General features: G+C 39.8%; 1 protein-coding gene across 5 annotated transcripts in view; it reads left to right on the top strand.

The window, feature by feature from the left end:
* pde4ba (phosphodiesterase 4B, cAMP-specific a) overlaps window positions 1-15,642 on the top strand; it is a 171,418-nt gene extending 155,776 nt beyond the window's left edge. For all 5 annotated transcript variants that reach the window (XM_086089090.1, XM_086089091.1, XM_086089093.1 and 2 more), the window contains 8 exons: window positions 2,785-2,878; window positions 6,424-6,710; window positions 6,802-6,966; window positions 8,475-8,574; window positions 8,677-8,831; window positions 8,923-9,045; window positions 9,833-10,015; window positions 10,616-15,642. In XM_086089090.1, coding sequence (XP_085945216.1) covers window positions 2,785-2,878; window positions 6,424-6,710; window positions 6,802-6,966; window positions 8,475-8,574; window positions 8,677-8,831; window positions 8,923-9,045; window positions 9,833-10,015; window positions 10,616-11,023 — 1,515 coding nt within the window. In that variant the 3' untranslated portion in view covers window positions 11,024-15,642. The remainder of the gene's footprint in view (window positions 1-2,784; window positions 2,879-6,423; window positions 6,711-6,801; window positions 6,967-8,474; window positions 8,575-8,676; window positions 8,832-8,922; window positions 9,046-9,832; window positions 10,016-10,615) is intronic.
* Window positions 15,643-15,868: the final 226 nt, after the last annotated feature.

The following is a 15,868-nucleotide window of genomic DNA, read 5'->3' as shown; positions in this document are numbered from 1 at the left end:
AGGGAGGGTGCGCAGAGGAAATGATAATAGAAATTGTGATGAGATGCTGCACATTCACGTTCCCTAAAATGTGACCAGTATTCAATGTTGCACTGTGGAGCCTCAAGGACGCGTTTCTCACAATGGCTGAAAGACGTGCAGTTATGAAGTCAACCTTGTTGGTGCCTGTAAGGTGACCAGGTTTTCAAAATGAAAAATCGAGATGCTACAATTTCACTGAAAATCTAATTCTCAGCAGGACCTATTTATAACAAATGTAATCGCTAGTCAATCTGTTTGTGTTTTACTTTAGCTAATGCTAAATGCTATCTTGGTTGACAGTTCAATAGCTGTAAATAAGACAATGCACTCTCGTGTTGGTACCTTTTAAGATGAGCAGATTTTCAACAATAAAAAATTTGACTGGAAATCAAATATACAATAAACAATAAATTCTCAGCTATTTATAACAAATGTAATCACTAGTTAATCTGTTTGTGTTATTACTTTAGCTAATGCTAAATGCTTTGGTTGACATTTCAACAACTATAAATACACCAATGTACATACTCCCCAATATACAACCTTTTTTTTCAGTCCCAGCAACTTTTGGAAGCTGGCTGTGCCGGTTAGGTTACCTCATGCCAGACCCACATTGTAACATTGGAAATATGCCGCCAGAAAAGCTCAGCTTGCGTTGGGTCTGCCTGCTAACAGCAGCATGAGGCTAGTAGGACTACACTTCCCATGATTCTTAGACACAGGAAGTAGTTCAGGTTCCGGTATGACGAAAAAACGCCTGCTTGCAATTAGATGCCACTGATCTGTATATACTGTATTACCGGATAGCCGATAGCCCATACACGCCCGAGCAATCCGTTGAAACCCATCCCATCCCGTGAGCAGACTACTGTTTGAACTATACATATACGTACAGATTAGACATATACAGCTCGTAGGCTCTTAGTATTATAATTAATTTCCTTTTTAATAGGTTTGTCGTATGAATCGCTATGACAACTATGTGATTGACATACTCATGGCCCAAACAATTGGCTTGCTGACTGGACAAAAACAAAAACAAATGTGATGTCGGGACTCGGGACACAAGGCTCAAAAGCGAGACTGTCTCAGTTAACCCCGGACGTCTGGTATATCATTGTGTTTGGGGGGGAATTTTAGGTATGAAAAGTCCTAGTGGTATTGCCACTTGTAGGGTTGGTATCGGCGACTACTCAAGAGTACTGAATACTTGTATTGGTTTGAAAAAACATAGTATCGAACATCTCAAATATTTTGTCCTCCAAATTTCAAGTGCAGGAAGAACCTCTAAGGAGTCATCTGAATTTAATTGCATATTTATGAATGAAAGACTTAATATTACACAAGAAAAAAATGCTCAGTATAAAAACGGTCTTTTCCTGACATTATATAGGTTCCTCACATGCCAATCAGAAACACTTGGGGGGAACCCGCCCCTCACCCACTATTTTCTGCACTTTCTGTCAAATCATGTGTTCTGCTCGGAACGTGTTACTGGGGCTGGTAAACTCCATCGGGGGAAAGGGAGGGAGGGACATGCCGAGAGAAAGACAGGGTAGTCGGAGGAGGGCAAGGGTGCTGGTGGGAGGGGGGATTAGCACTCCAGCAGTGAGAGTATCGAACCGAGACAAACCCAGCAGAGGAACCCCCCCCCCCCCCCCCCCCCCCCTCTAGTCAGATGAACATCGCAGCCTCCCTCGCTCCCTCCCTCCTGTCTGCATCGCTATCTCCCCGCTGCCTCCTCCCACGCCTCCCATGGTCGTGTCTTCTCCATTATTCATGAGTGCGCTGTGAGTGCCTCTGCTTACGGATCACAGCTGCTGCTCCAACCCATCTAGCAGCGCCCATTTTCTCCTCGCATCCCGCCACCGATCCATCCATCCACGGGCATGGAGACTCTGAGCTGGCCACTTTATGCAGCAATGAGGGAGAGTGGGCCACCATCAAGCTGCTCTCTAAGCTACTAAAAAAGGAACGCAAGGAGAGGCGAAGGGGAGAGAATCCTGTTCGACTGCCTTCATATTTTTTCCTTATTGGATTACAGTTCTGGCTTTGATTAGGAACGAGAAAACAGCATCCAAAATGCCTGAAGCCAATTACCTGCTGTCAGTGTCTTGGGGTTACATTAAGGTGGGTGTTTCTTAACTGCGTAGCTTGTTGGGAAATCATTGTAATGATTGAATTATTCATCTATTTTTTGTCAATCTAATGGAGCTTTGATGCCACTACACTGATATCCCTGATGTGCCGGTGATGTTTTGTAGCTCAGGTTCCATCTTGAGCCCTCTGCAGAGCTGTGTTTGATGTGTGTTGGTGTGTGGTGTGTGCGTGCAAATCCATCAGCCTGTCAACAGCTGCTACCGCAGTGCCCTGGATCGCAGTGTACTTACATCCAAATGTTTTAATTTGTGTTTGGAGGATAACAGCCTGAAAATGGACAAAATTATTGACATTTTGGAATTCTTGCACACAAAAAAACTGACCAATGTATAATTTGCAAATGTGCGTCAAAATTGTGAGTGAATGCAATCAGAGAGTTAAAATAATAAAGGGCATCCCCAGTGGTGAAATAAATTATCCTCCACACTATTATTATTTTTAGGGAATTTAAGTGGAAGTGGGGTGGAATTCCTCCACTTGTTTTATTCCACTTGTGGAATAAAATGCTGAATTGTCCATAGAATCCATGAAGTCGCAATTTTCTTGTGGTTTTCTCTGGAAGCTGATGGCATTGTCTTTCTCCCTCCCCTTTCTGTCTTGCAGTTTAAGAGAATGTTGAATCGGGAGTTGACGCACCTATCGGAGATGAGTCGGTCTGGGAATCAGGTGTCCGAATTCATCTCCAACACTTTCCTAGGTAATTAGTACTTGCATACAGTGCATACATACAAAATCACAATCCGAAATTTGGATTTTCATGATCCAAATTTACCAATTTGCCATTTACTGACACCCAGTAAGCCAAATCATACCACAATATATTTAAGAAAGAGTTCCACTAATGTATATTTTAGCTATGATGCTAAGCTGTGTGAGTTGCTATGACATGCTCTTGTGTGGGGGCGTAGCATAAAACACTGCGCCACTAAGTTTCATGTCGAGGTTTATTGCAGCAGCCTCAAAGTGAGAAAATGCAGATTTTGAATAAAGACGTTAAACTAGTTACAATCTGATTCAATGTGGGTTGGACAATCAAGGGAAATTACCCACCTGTAATCTATACATTTAAATATCACATTCAAATGACATCCTTAATTAATTTTAGCAGTAGGCAATCAGCAAATCTTCCCTGAGTGGCTTCAGTCTTGCTTTGAGAAAGGATCAATGATATGTTAAACACACAAATTTAGAAGAACATGTATGTAGATTGCACGCCACGATGGAGGTGGTTGGGTCTATTTATAGACACTGTGCTTCCGATCGATGGGCATCCTGATCCGTGTGGTGTAAATGGCATATCCCTCACTGCTGGATCAGTGGCGGTGGGGTGGGGAGGAGCGGAGAGCAAGCGAGGGAGGGAGAGAAGTGACTGCAGTGAAGGAGAAAACAAGAGGTACAGAGGAACCCCCTTTGCTGGTAGTTACCATACTGGATGAGTCATCTCGAGCTTAGTGCGTTTTTTTGCAGCAGGGACGCCTTGAAAGTCCTTTCTCAGTTTCCTCCCATCCTCAGATGGCCTAAGAGAACATACGATAAAGGAACGACATCCTGAAAACATAGTGAGGCGGTATTTCAATATTCTTTGAGTGATGAGGAAACGCATGCTGATTTGTGGAGGTGTAGGGTTATTTCCAGCCAGCAAAATGGAGTTTGCAAATAAAACCTCCTCATCTGTCTTGAAAGACAGCATGCAGTTGTGTGCCTGTCACGATCGATCTTTTCAGTATTACATCATTATTTCCTCTATTCATATTGGAATATGCCTCCCTTAGAGAACAAAATTTTGAAAAAGTGCCAAACAGCTTCTCCTTCATCTGTATGCAAGGTTCTTGTGAATCCTTAAAAACTCTTAAAAGGCATTCAACCCATGAATATAAAAAGGAAAACTATTATTTACAATAATATGTTCAATACAGCCCCACTAGTCAAAAAAACAATATTTTGATTAATATTACATTATGGACAGGATGAAAAGGAAAACTAATGTGGTAAGAAGGCACAGGCAAGAACAGGATCTTTGAGGTCGGGGGTGTGGACGTTAAAAATATGAGGGAAGAGAATAGTGTAGTGGCGACAGCCTTGCTCAAGGGCAACTCGACAGTAACCAGGAAACAGACTAGCATCTACCCAACAACTCAATGCTACTTCTACATTTTGTCCGACACACAAGACTTGAACCGTGATCCTCCGGTGCCAAAGCCCAAGTCCTCACAGTCCTACAGCCGACCGAGTTTAATAGCGCCCTCCAATAAATTAGACGGCAATATTTTCTTCCTCTTATTTTGCAGACTGCACATGTCCAAGAGCGCTTAATTGGCTGTTCTTAGTGTTAACTGGCTTCAGCTCAGGGGAGAGAATAAGACAGATCTAAAACAAGAAGGGTGCAAGAGGAGGAGGGGGAGAGCGTGAGACTGAAAGTAATTATTTGAATTACAGCTGGTAATTGAATAACCCGAGCACAGGCGGATAAGACAGTGATGAGCTGAGTTGGAGCTTGACAAAGAAGCTCTTGGATAAGACGGCAGTCATTCAATTCAGGATGTCATTCGGCTCTTCTCGCAAGTGATGTAAATACAACGAACGCTTGAGCAGCATTTCTGATTTCGTTCCGTTTTCTATTTATGTTTTTTACTCATGTTTGGGAGGCCATGATAAAAAAAGAAGTAAATGAGCTCCAATTAGCTAAGCACTACAAAACACTATTATGCAAACATTGAATGGACATTAAAGTTGCCTCAGTTGCTTTTATAATCACATTATAATCACTATCACTTGCACAAGCTAGCCCTTCAACTCCCAGTAAAGTGAAAATAAAATGGCGTATAAATATGAGACACCACAGAGAATCATGTTGTGGACAACCCTGCCAAATTGGAATGAATACAAAAATCGTAATGCGACCTGTTTAACTTATTTGATGTATTTAGAAACAAATCACTGACATCGCTTAACGGGGTCATTAAAAGTGTTAACTGCAGCTCTGACTGATTAATTCAATTGTATTTAAACATTATTTAGTAGCCTTTACACAGATGTGATCGGTTGGATCCAATCAGCAGGTATTTTGCATTTTTTATACAAAATGTGGTGATCGGCTGTAATGTTATAATTTGCCGATAGATCATTGATTGGATCCTCGAAATTAAACATTACAGCAAATACAATGTCGTTCACTTCAGGGATGTTCTGTGCTCTCATTGTTTATAATCCAAGGGTTTACAATACACTCAGATTGTTTTCAATTATTTTCCAATATTATTAATGTTTTAATTTTAATTTTATAAAAATTTGGGGGGGGGCATTTTTTTCTTCCTATTTTCCATTTATTGATGTTTATCAGCACTTTTTGCTGAATATTTAGGGTTTAATTGTTGCCATTTTTTTTATTCCATTATTTAGTGTCCCCTCACTATAATGTGGTTCATTTTTTGCAGCCTCGCTGCTTCACGGATTTTTTTGGGGTGCAATTATGCATGCTTCAACCAAAAATAAACATGTTGTTTAAATGGATATATTGGTCCATCTTCTGACTGGATCGGTTATATTTTTCTTTTTTTTAACTTGGCGATTAGCTAAAAATTCTGAGTGTGTAAAGCTCAGTATTTAGTTAATGCTTTTGATCAACAGGGGAAAAATGGGAATTTGAGAATTTACATTACAATCCAATATTTTGAGATTCTTAGTTACATGTGTGATTGTGTAAGTGAAATATTCACAGATCAACGTTTTAACAAATCGCTGATAAACATTTCACAGACTTTCAAGACTAACCCTCATTACCACTGTTCAGGAGCTAGTCAGGAAGATGACCCCCAGCCGACTGGCAAACCAGTGTAGCGTGATGAGGTGGAAAAAGGTTCTGCAAGAGAGTGAGATGAATGAACAATAGGAGTTGAGGGAGACAGCAGGTGGACAACATGAGATAGATTCAACAAATGAATGCACAGACGATGAATGAACGGTCGCATGAGTGCAGATCGGCTGATAGGTTGCAGGTGTTTCCATCGTGTAGCTTGCTTCTCAGGTAGCAATTCTAAGGAAACAAAGACCTACTATGGAAGCTTCAATGACCCCTTTTTTGACTTCTTCTTAACACACACTATTGTTTTTACAGTTTTTTTTTATTAGATGTTTTATTTTATTTTATTTGTTTTATTATTTTTTATTAATTTTATTATTATTGTTTTTTTATTTCTAATTAGTGCATCATCATCTTTATTTTTATTTTTTGCCTTTGCGCAGAGAAACAGAATGAGGTGGAGATCCCATCACCGACCTCCAAGACACGCGAGAAGAAGAAGCAGCAGCACAAGCAGCAGCTGATGACGCATATCAGCGGCGTCAAGAAGATCTCCCACGGATCGTCGCTTTCCAGCAGCAGCAACGCGCGTTTCGGCGTCAAAACGGATAAAGAGGAATTGCTGTCCAAGGAGCTGGAGGACCTCAACAAATGGGGCCTGAATATCTTCACCGTTTCCGAGTACTCAAACAGCCGACCTCTCACCTGCATCATGTACGCCATCTTTCAGGTAGGAAACTTTCTTTCCTTGGATGACGTTGCGTGACGCTGCTTACGTGTGTCGTCTCTAACTATGTGTATCGCAATCTCGTGTTTGTAAGGAGCGAGATCTATTAAAGACATTTAAGATCCCAGCGGACACGTTTGTGGGCTACATGATGACTTTGGAAGATCACTACCATTCCGATGTGGCCTACCACAACAGCCTGCATGCGGCTGACGTAGCCCAGTCCACGCACATCCTCCTCTCCACTCCAGCACTTGACGTAAGTTACGACACAAGGTACTGCACAGCCAAAAGATGAATGTTCTTTTTTACGAATACACATTTTTTCACACCGATACCAGAACAAGTACTTAACTCTTGAGTAGTAGATCCAAAGTACCGATACCACTAGTGTTTTTGATATATACAATTTTGAATCATCATAATAATAGGAGTGACAGGCGATTAAAAAATGTAATAGCAATTAATCGCATAAATTCAATAGTTAACTCACGATTAATCGCAAATTTTATAACTGTTCTAAATGGACAATAAAAAGTTTTTATACGCCTGTTAATATAAAAGTGGGGAAAAAAACTAATAAAAAAACATGGCTGCATCTTTTAATCATTGATACAGTAATTTCATAATAATTCATAGAATTTAGTTAAAATTAAAAAGATATACTACTATAAAAAAAGAGTGTGATATTGATTAGTGTTGAGGTTATTTTTCTGCCACTAGATGGCATAATTGCATTTGTAAGATAGTGGTGACAGCTCAGTGCATTTTTCTTTTCATAATAAGAGCTATTTTAATCTTTAACATGAAGTAACTTGTGAAATTCTGCACATTTTTAAAATTGTAAAATACAACTTGAACCCAGTCTCCACAAATATATGCATTATTATTGAATTTATTACTGGAATTCTCTCAGTACAGGTGGTCATTAATCGTGCGTTAAAATCCCTGAATAAAAACAATGACAGATCATTTTAAACGGGAAGTTAATCGTTAATATTTCTTTACAATAATATGTTATATGTGACCTCACTAGTCTTAAAATGACATTCTGATTAATATTACATTTGTGGAATATGGTTTATGCAGCAAGATCCACCTGTTTTTATCCATCTCCGGGGGCGGCCATTTTGCCACTTGCTGTCGACTGAAGATGACATCACAGTTGCTCAGGGCTCAGGCATCGACCAATCACTGCTCACCTGTTTACTGAAGCTGAGCTGTGATTGGTTGTTACCTGAGACCTGAGCAACATTGATGTCATCTTTAGTTGACAGCAAGTGGCAAAATGGCCGCCATCTGATATTGATAAAAAACTGCTGGAGTTTGCTTCTTAACCCATATTCGACTAACAATGTTAGACAAAATACCGTGTTTAGACTAATGGGCCTGCATAGAACATATTGTCGAGAAATTTTTTAGGGGGTTGACCTATATATCCCAAAATAGCATTTTTCCTTAAAATGTTATCAAATGAATGGCAATTTTCTATTCTTTTAATTTTGTATCATAAAATGGCCACAAGAGGGTGGCCGATTCTGGAATTGGTCACCGTCACAAGTACCTTGAAATAAGACCTGGTATCAGCTCGATATTGATACCTGTTATCGGTACTCCCCAATCCCTAGTAAGAGAAATCTCTTAGCTTGCTGACCGTTTTGGCTGTGACTTTAGCCTTATTCAGAGCTGTCACGGCTTTGTTGTGTGACATTTCTAAAAACTGATCAATCTTCCAAATCAAGTGACCATGCCGTTTGTTTTCTCCAGGCTGTCTTCACCGACCTTGAAATCCTTGCTGCCATCTTTGCCGCTGCCATCCATGATGTTGACCATCCAGGAGTATCAAACCAATTCCTCATCAATACCAGTATGTGTTGTGAATTGTAATAACAAATTTGATTTTGTGTCTTTAAAAGTTTTGGAGCAGTAGTGGTGAGAGCGACTGATTTTGTTTTCCACTTGCGAGCAGACTCGGAGCTGGCGCTCATGTACAACGATGAGTCCGTGCTGGAGAATCATCACTTGGCTGTTGGATTCAAGCTCCTGCAGGAAGAAGGCTGTGACATCTTCCAAAACCTCACAAAAAAGCAGCGGCAGTCCCTACGCAAGATGGTCATTGACATGGTACGACACCTTGATTTTAATTTTGGTGTCCATCCTTTATCAAATGCTTCAAGTCAAAAAATAATTTTGCCTTTTTTTTTCTGTCATGCAGGTTTTAGCTACTGACATGTCCAAACACATGAGTCTGTTGGCTGATCTGAAGACAATGGTGGAAACCAAGAAAGTGACAAGTTCTGGGGTGTTGCTGCTGGACAATTACACAGACAGAATACAGGTAAGGAATCCAAATACTGCAAGTCGCCCACCTCTCATTTACATGCTTCTTATGGCTCCAATAAATTCAATTTTTTCAATTTCAATCAATAAATTTCACCCCCAAAAAAGGTTTATTTTTTAAATATTTGTTTATCGACGCCTTCTTAAAATACAGTGTTATAAATGTTTTAAGGCTCTAAAACCCCTCACCACACAGTTTATACACTTTTCTCATCGAAGCATTTCCATTTTCTCACATTTCTCTTGTTAAAACATTCTCAATGTTGAAACCTTTATAAATGTTATAAAATAGGTACATTACTGTTATTAAAAAAAATAATGCATGCAAAACTCCATTACAAAAAATCTGAGAAACAGTGAGACCGTGAAAAGTGAACCGCGTTATAGCAAAGGAACACTGTAATCGCCTATGTCATTATTTCCAGATTTTTTCAGGAAACAAACATTTTTACCATTTACATCGTGAGATAATGATAATTTTTTTCCCCCAAAAATTACATTCAGAGATTATTTTGTTGTGTGCTTCAAACCCTTTGTTATTGGGTTAGGATGGATCGCTTATACATGCATTGAGAAATGTATTACGAAAAATGAAATATATTGAGAGCATGGTTGCACTTATCGTGTCCATGTTGTGATACATCTGGATAGGAAGTGCAAGGCCCTATGTGGCCCCAGAGTGGCACCAGTGACTAATTGTGGCCCCTAACATTTAAGTTGCCCATCCCTGATATTGAATATAGTTTTTATTGTCAAATTGATTATTTATTTATTTTTCCCCCAAGGTGCTGCGAAACATGGTGCACTGCGCTGACCTGAGTAACCCCACAAAGTCCCTGGAGCTGTATCGTCAGTGGACTGATCGGATCATGGATGAATTCTTCCACCAGGGAGACCGGGAGAGGGAACGAGGGATGGAGATCAGTCCGATGTGCGATAAACATACAGCTTCAGTGGAAAAGAGCCAGGTGAGAAAAAAAAATGCGTGCAGCGTTATAGATGGATTATAGCTAAAAAAAAAAAAAAGTGCAATATAAATAGCAGTCAATTCCATTCAAACCCAAAAACGTATAAATACGTTTTAATACTTTGTTTTGTTTTTTTATGCTAGAGCATACAGAAGGCTTTGATGCAGCTTCTGACCTGAAGAGGTCGCTTAAAGTAATGGTAGTTATTACAAAAAACGGCCAGCGAGTGGCAGCAGAGTATAAGAGATCAGCCAGGGCCATGTTGCAACAAGCTATTTTTCCCAGTGTTTTCAACAGGTTTGTGAATAATGATGAAATTTAGCTATATTCTAATGCTAATTGCTGCAAAACGGAAACAGATACAAATATTCTCTTTTTTTTTTCCTGATGAAAGAAAATCCTCTAATCTTTCTTTTGGTAGGTTCCATGTTTTTATAGTAATAGAACAGAATCTTCTGTGGGCCTTGCGAAATCAGTCAAAATACAGTAAAACAGCTGGAGCGAAGTGGGTTGCTTCCGTGAAAATGGCTGGGAGTGAATGAATTCAAAAAATAAATAAAAAACGGACATGCCTAATCTGTGTGTCTTTGTTTCTTCTAGGTGGGCTTCATTGACTACATCGTCCACCCTCTGTGGGAAACTTGGGCGGATCTGGTCCATCCTGATGCGCAGGACATTCTGGACACACTGGAAGACAACAGGAACTGGTACCAGAGCATGATCCCGCAGAGCCCCTCCCCACCCTTCTATGATCAGAGTTCTCACGGACACGGGGGAGGCACTGGAGGACAGGGAGGCGGCGAGAAGTTCCAGTTTGAGCTGACCCTGGAGGAGGAGGACTTGAACGGAATCGAGAAAGATGGGGACGAGGAAGACGACGAGGAGGAGGACAGTCTCGGAGATTCTCATTCTCCTCTGGACTATCAGGAGCACGACGAGAGCGACGTGATGGAGCCCACGTCGACCATCGAGATCGTGACGCACGAGGCGTCGCCCACAGACACATAAAGCTTCCGGCAGCAGGCTCAAGTGCCGATTTGAAAGTGTTTTGGAAAAAGAGGGGAGATCCTCTTGCAGCTGTGCTTTTTCACAAGCCCGCAGAAGCAAAGGCTTAGTTTTGGCCCGCACGGGCCCGTCTTGCACTTGGGTGTTTGAAGCCAGGCACGGACAGACGGTTTCGGAGAAGCGGCTTCAGAGTTCTCAGGAAATATTTACTGCAAACATTTTAGTCTTGACGCTCGCGCAACAATGACGGTGGGAATTGAAGGCCAGGTTAGGAAATGTTTCTTTTCTGGACTGGCAGTAAATGAACATTGACACTACTGAGAGAAATTTTGTAACTTAAGACTTTTTTACGAGTTATGATATAGAAGTAGCATAGAATAAAATCTACTGATGGAGACACGTTTGTATAGCAAGAGAAAGTGTTTACTTTTTCCTGTACCATTTGTCAAATAACTTTTGTGTGCCTTTTTTACTAATGTCTTTATATAGTTTTTATTTATTTAATAACACTCTAGTACAGTATGTCTGTGACATGTTTTTCTTATCTGAGAGAGTAAAATCATTTTTGTATGTTAAGAGAATAGTCTTCCATGTATTGGGCAATAGAGAAATATGTCGACAAACAACTCTTAGATGAAATTGTCTTGGTAGGGAAATGTAATTGTGCACATTTTGTCAGAATTATTTCTTAGCCTGAGCACAACATTGTTTAAACACAACTACATTTGTAGTTTGTGTTTTATGGTGATATTGTTACATTCACATTTAATACATCTTCATACTTCTCAATGAAAGATCTGTAAAATAATCAACGTTGTGGGCTTCCTAACTTTTCAGACCCAAACTGGAATTTCATGCAAAATGCACAGTGAGGTCATGTATTCCTGTTGGATGGAAAATTTGAGTAATTAACGTTTTGCATTTTTCATATTCTTTCTACATGAGCGTGACATTCAAATCAGATTATTTCAACCATGATAAACCGGTCCTGCCACAAGATGAAAACAAACAACTCATAAAGGGTGACCAGATTTTCAGAATTACAAACCAGGACAATTTCACTCAAAGTCAAACAACAGGAACTACTTATAACAAATATGTCAATCTGGCGAGAGGTGCTTGTGTTATTACTTTAGCTAATGCTAAATGTTATCTTGGTTGACACTTGACCATTATCCAACATTTTTTTACTCCGTCCCAGAATCTAGCTGTGGCATTTACCTCACGTTCCCAATGGAACATTGGAAGCGTGCCGGAAGTAACTAACTGCAGCATTTAGGCTAGTAGGACAACATTTCCCATGATTGTTAGACAGGGAAGCAGAAAGTAGTTCTAGTTCTGGTATGAGAAAAACATGGGATGCCTGCAAGCGATTAGTTGCAGATGAGAATGAGAGCGCAAACGTGAATGTGAACGTAAATAGGAATTTAACAGTTAAATTCCCTTTTAATTGGTTTATCAAAACCCCGGGACTGTCACGGTTAGTGTTAATTTCGTCAACGAAAACTCAACAAAATAATTTTTGGGCAACACACATTTTTCACCGGACTAAAACTAGACTAAAACCTTCATTAATAAATAAAAACTGGGAATAAATCAGTATGCATTTTCGTCAGGACGAGACGAAACTTGAGACTTGAGACTTCACTTAATAAAAAGTGGACTAAAATCTATGGACATTTGAGTTCATGAACAAAAATGAGACGAAAATTATATGATTTTGTAAAATCTTGTCTCTACTAATCTGCCAATGTGACACTGATGTAACACATAGTGAGTGACACACCCCCTTTCAAATCTGCAGCTAGCAAGTGCAACATGCACACCCACATGGGACAGACAGGAGGTGGATTCACGGTGATAGGCACAAAAAAAAAAGAGAAAAAAAAGTAAATTAGAGGTATAACGTAACATTAATCCAACGGCTATAACGTTCCAACAATAATGTTAATCCGACCGCTAACTAATGCTGGCTAATTTATAGCATTGCGCCATAGTAGCCATCAAATAGTTTTAGAGCCGAAATATTCAACATAATCAGCTGACCAATAAAAATACAGGGGTTAAATAAATGATTGTCCTGACTAAAACTAGGCTAAAACATCACAACAACAGTTTTTGTTGACTAAAACTAGACAAAATTACGTTTTCTTGGATTAAAATAAAGACTGAAATGCTAGATTTCTAGTCGACTAAAAGTTAACTAAATAAAAACGGGATTAGTTCGACTAAATTTAAAAATGGCGGATAAAATTAACACTAGTCCCGGTTAACCCGGGATGTCTGGTCACCCTAAACTAATAACTACCTCTGCTGAGGATTTTATAATTTCACCACCATTTGTTTGACACCATTAAAAGCAACATACAGGGCCACTTACCTAATTTACTGGAGGGCGTAGCATAACAAATTGCTTACAGATCGATATCACATAACACAAAAGGCATTTTATACACATTTGCCTTTGTGGAGGTCTGCAATTCTTTCAAATCAAAGATAGAGTCTGACAAGGACAAAATGCACATCAGCAGTGATTCTATTTTTAACAGGCAGATATGCTGCAGTCTTAATAATCCTGTTAGTTGGAACTACTCCTGAACCCCCCCCCCCCCCCCCCCCCCAGCCCATCTGATGCAATGCCCTTCTGCCCCTATGCAATCAGGCCCGGCAGACCACATGATTTGAAGGTGATCTCCCAGCTGCCAGTATGAAAGGCGCTCACGGAGCCTCATCAGTGCCACTGTTCACATGCTTGACAAACCCCTCTCGGCTCCAAGGACACAACCCAAAACAATCAGGCCAGCTATTTCTTTCCTGCTATGAAAATCACTCAAGTGCTGCTCCCTCCCAATGACGTCATTTAAAGGAGAGAAGAAGGGGGAGGGAAAGCCCCTTTACCGCATCAGGTTTCTAGGGCAGTTTGGTTATTACAAATTGACACTCATGCTGTATATTTGATAGATAAACTTTAGGGAGATAAGGGGACTTAGGTATACTATTTTGACAGCAAACTGTCAATCTTTTTTTTCTTCCTATTTTAGAGTCAAGTTTGAAAAGGGTTTGTCGACCTCACGTTTCATCTGGCTCCCACAGCAAAGTTTATTTGTTTGTCAATGTTTGTATGCATATTGGTTAAGTGATATACTAAAATGGTACTTTGTCAAAATTCACTCCAGGATAGTTAATTAACTGGCAATCGTGTGTGTTGTATGCGTGTGCAGTATGGGAGGTTTTGAATATGTTGTGTGTGTGTGTGTGTTTGCATATGTTGACTTTGCCATTGGCCTTATACTTCTCCCCATCACGACTCACTTTTGTCTATAATTGTTTGTCGCTAGAAGCTCAAGTTGCTCTTTTTGCTGTTTATAACAGTGTGTATTTATTCGATACGTTAAGCATGTAAATAAGAAATACCGGTTGAGTGTAAAGTCGATTTTCTAATTTATATGCACTTGCATTACCAGGAAGTGGTGGTGTCTAATGTGTAGAAGGCTCTGGAATATATTGTTCTATAAATATATTTACACACAACACAATGTAACATTGTGTATATAACTGCACACTCTTTGGATCGCCCGTCAGAGCAGGAGCTAAAGGAATGTTGTCATATGAGAACCTTGTAACTACAAAATAACCAAAGTTGTTTTTTTATGTATTGCTGCATTCTAAAAAAAATATCGCCAACCTCATTTAAACCAAAAATGTACTTAAAGATCATCGCTTTAACTAATGTCCTTTATTTCTTTTGAAAAATATTTTTAGTTGCTTGCTAATTTAATTTTCACTGATTTTTGTCCATTTAAACTGGGACCATAATTTTTGAAGGTATAAGGTTGTCATCTGACAGCAGTTTGGTGACCAAGATGCGACATAGAGGCAGAGCCCTAGGTGCTAGCTAGCTAGCTCCCTAGCTAGCTCCCATGGCGTTTGTTTACCTGCTAGGGAGCTAGCTCGCTAGCACCTGGGGCTAAAGCCAAACTGTGTTTCACTTTCTCAACCTGGATTTATCACCTTTGCATAGAGGACATGTTAAACTGCATACGCTTGGAAATAGGACACATGCATAGCTAAGCAGCACAGACACTCGATCGTTGCTTCCTATCAAAATACATAAATTGCTTCTTTTCACATCTTTAAATGACAACTGCTAATGTCTAAAAATACAAGTTTGAGCAACACAAACCCCACAAATGATCTACTGTTCCACTTATTGCACATCATGAAAAAGTAGATGTCACTGCAACGGTACTGGTGGCATGCTACAATACGCACGGCACTCAATTGATCTGCGTTAACAAAATGCTCTTATGTAACTGTGCTACTGTGTAAACTGTTCCTGACCAAACTTGTTAGCAGTTTTGATAAACAATTGTGTTCAGTATTAACATTGTTAATCTATGTTCATGCATTTTGGTCCTGGTTGTCCAAGTGGTTAGCCTGATTTAGCACTATCTGCATGAGAGGTGATTTTTGTTATTGTCAACAACACATTTAGGTCCACCGGTTGTTGCAGGTGGATTAATAAATGTTTTACACAATGTATGGCATTATATTGTATATTGTGTTAAACAATAATCAATCAGAAATACTTTTTCTAAGAAGCGATTAAAAGTAAAGCATGACTACGTTTCATCTGCTTCTTGCTTTTTTCCCCCCTTTATCAACTAGACTTCTGTGGGTTCATATAGTGCAGCTACAGTTTACACCAGGGCTGGACTGGCCATCTGGCGTACAGAGCAGATGCCTGATGGGCCGGCATTTTTTGGGGCCGATGCTGTGCTTTTTAATTATTATTTTCCTGAATTTTACCCCAAGAGACTGGCCCACAATTTAGAAGGACTAGTCCAT

Source organism: Leptonotus elevatus, chromosome 11 (assembly GCF_054856555.1).
Source record: "Leptonotus elevatus isolate MCC_2025b chromosome 11, RoL_Lele_1.0, whole genome shotgun sequence".
Taxonomy (NCBI): domain Eukaryota; kingdom Metazoa; phylum Chordata; class Actinopteri; order Syngnathiformes; family Syngnathidae; genus Leptonotus; species Leptonotus elevatus.
This window is presented reverse-complemented; position numbering and strand designations above follow the sequence as displayed.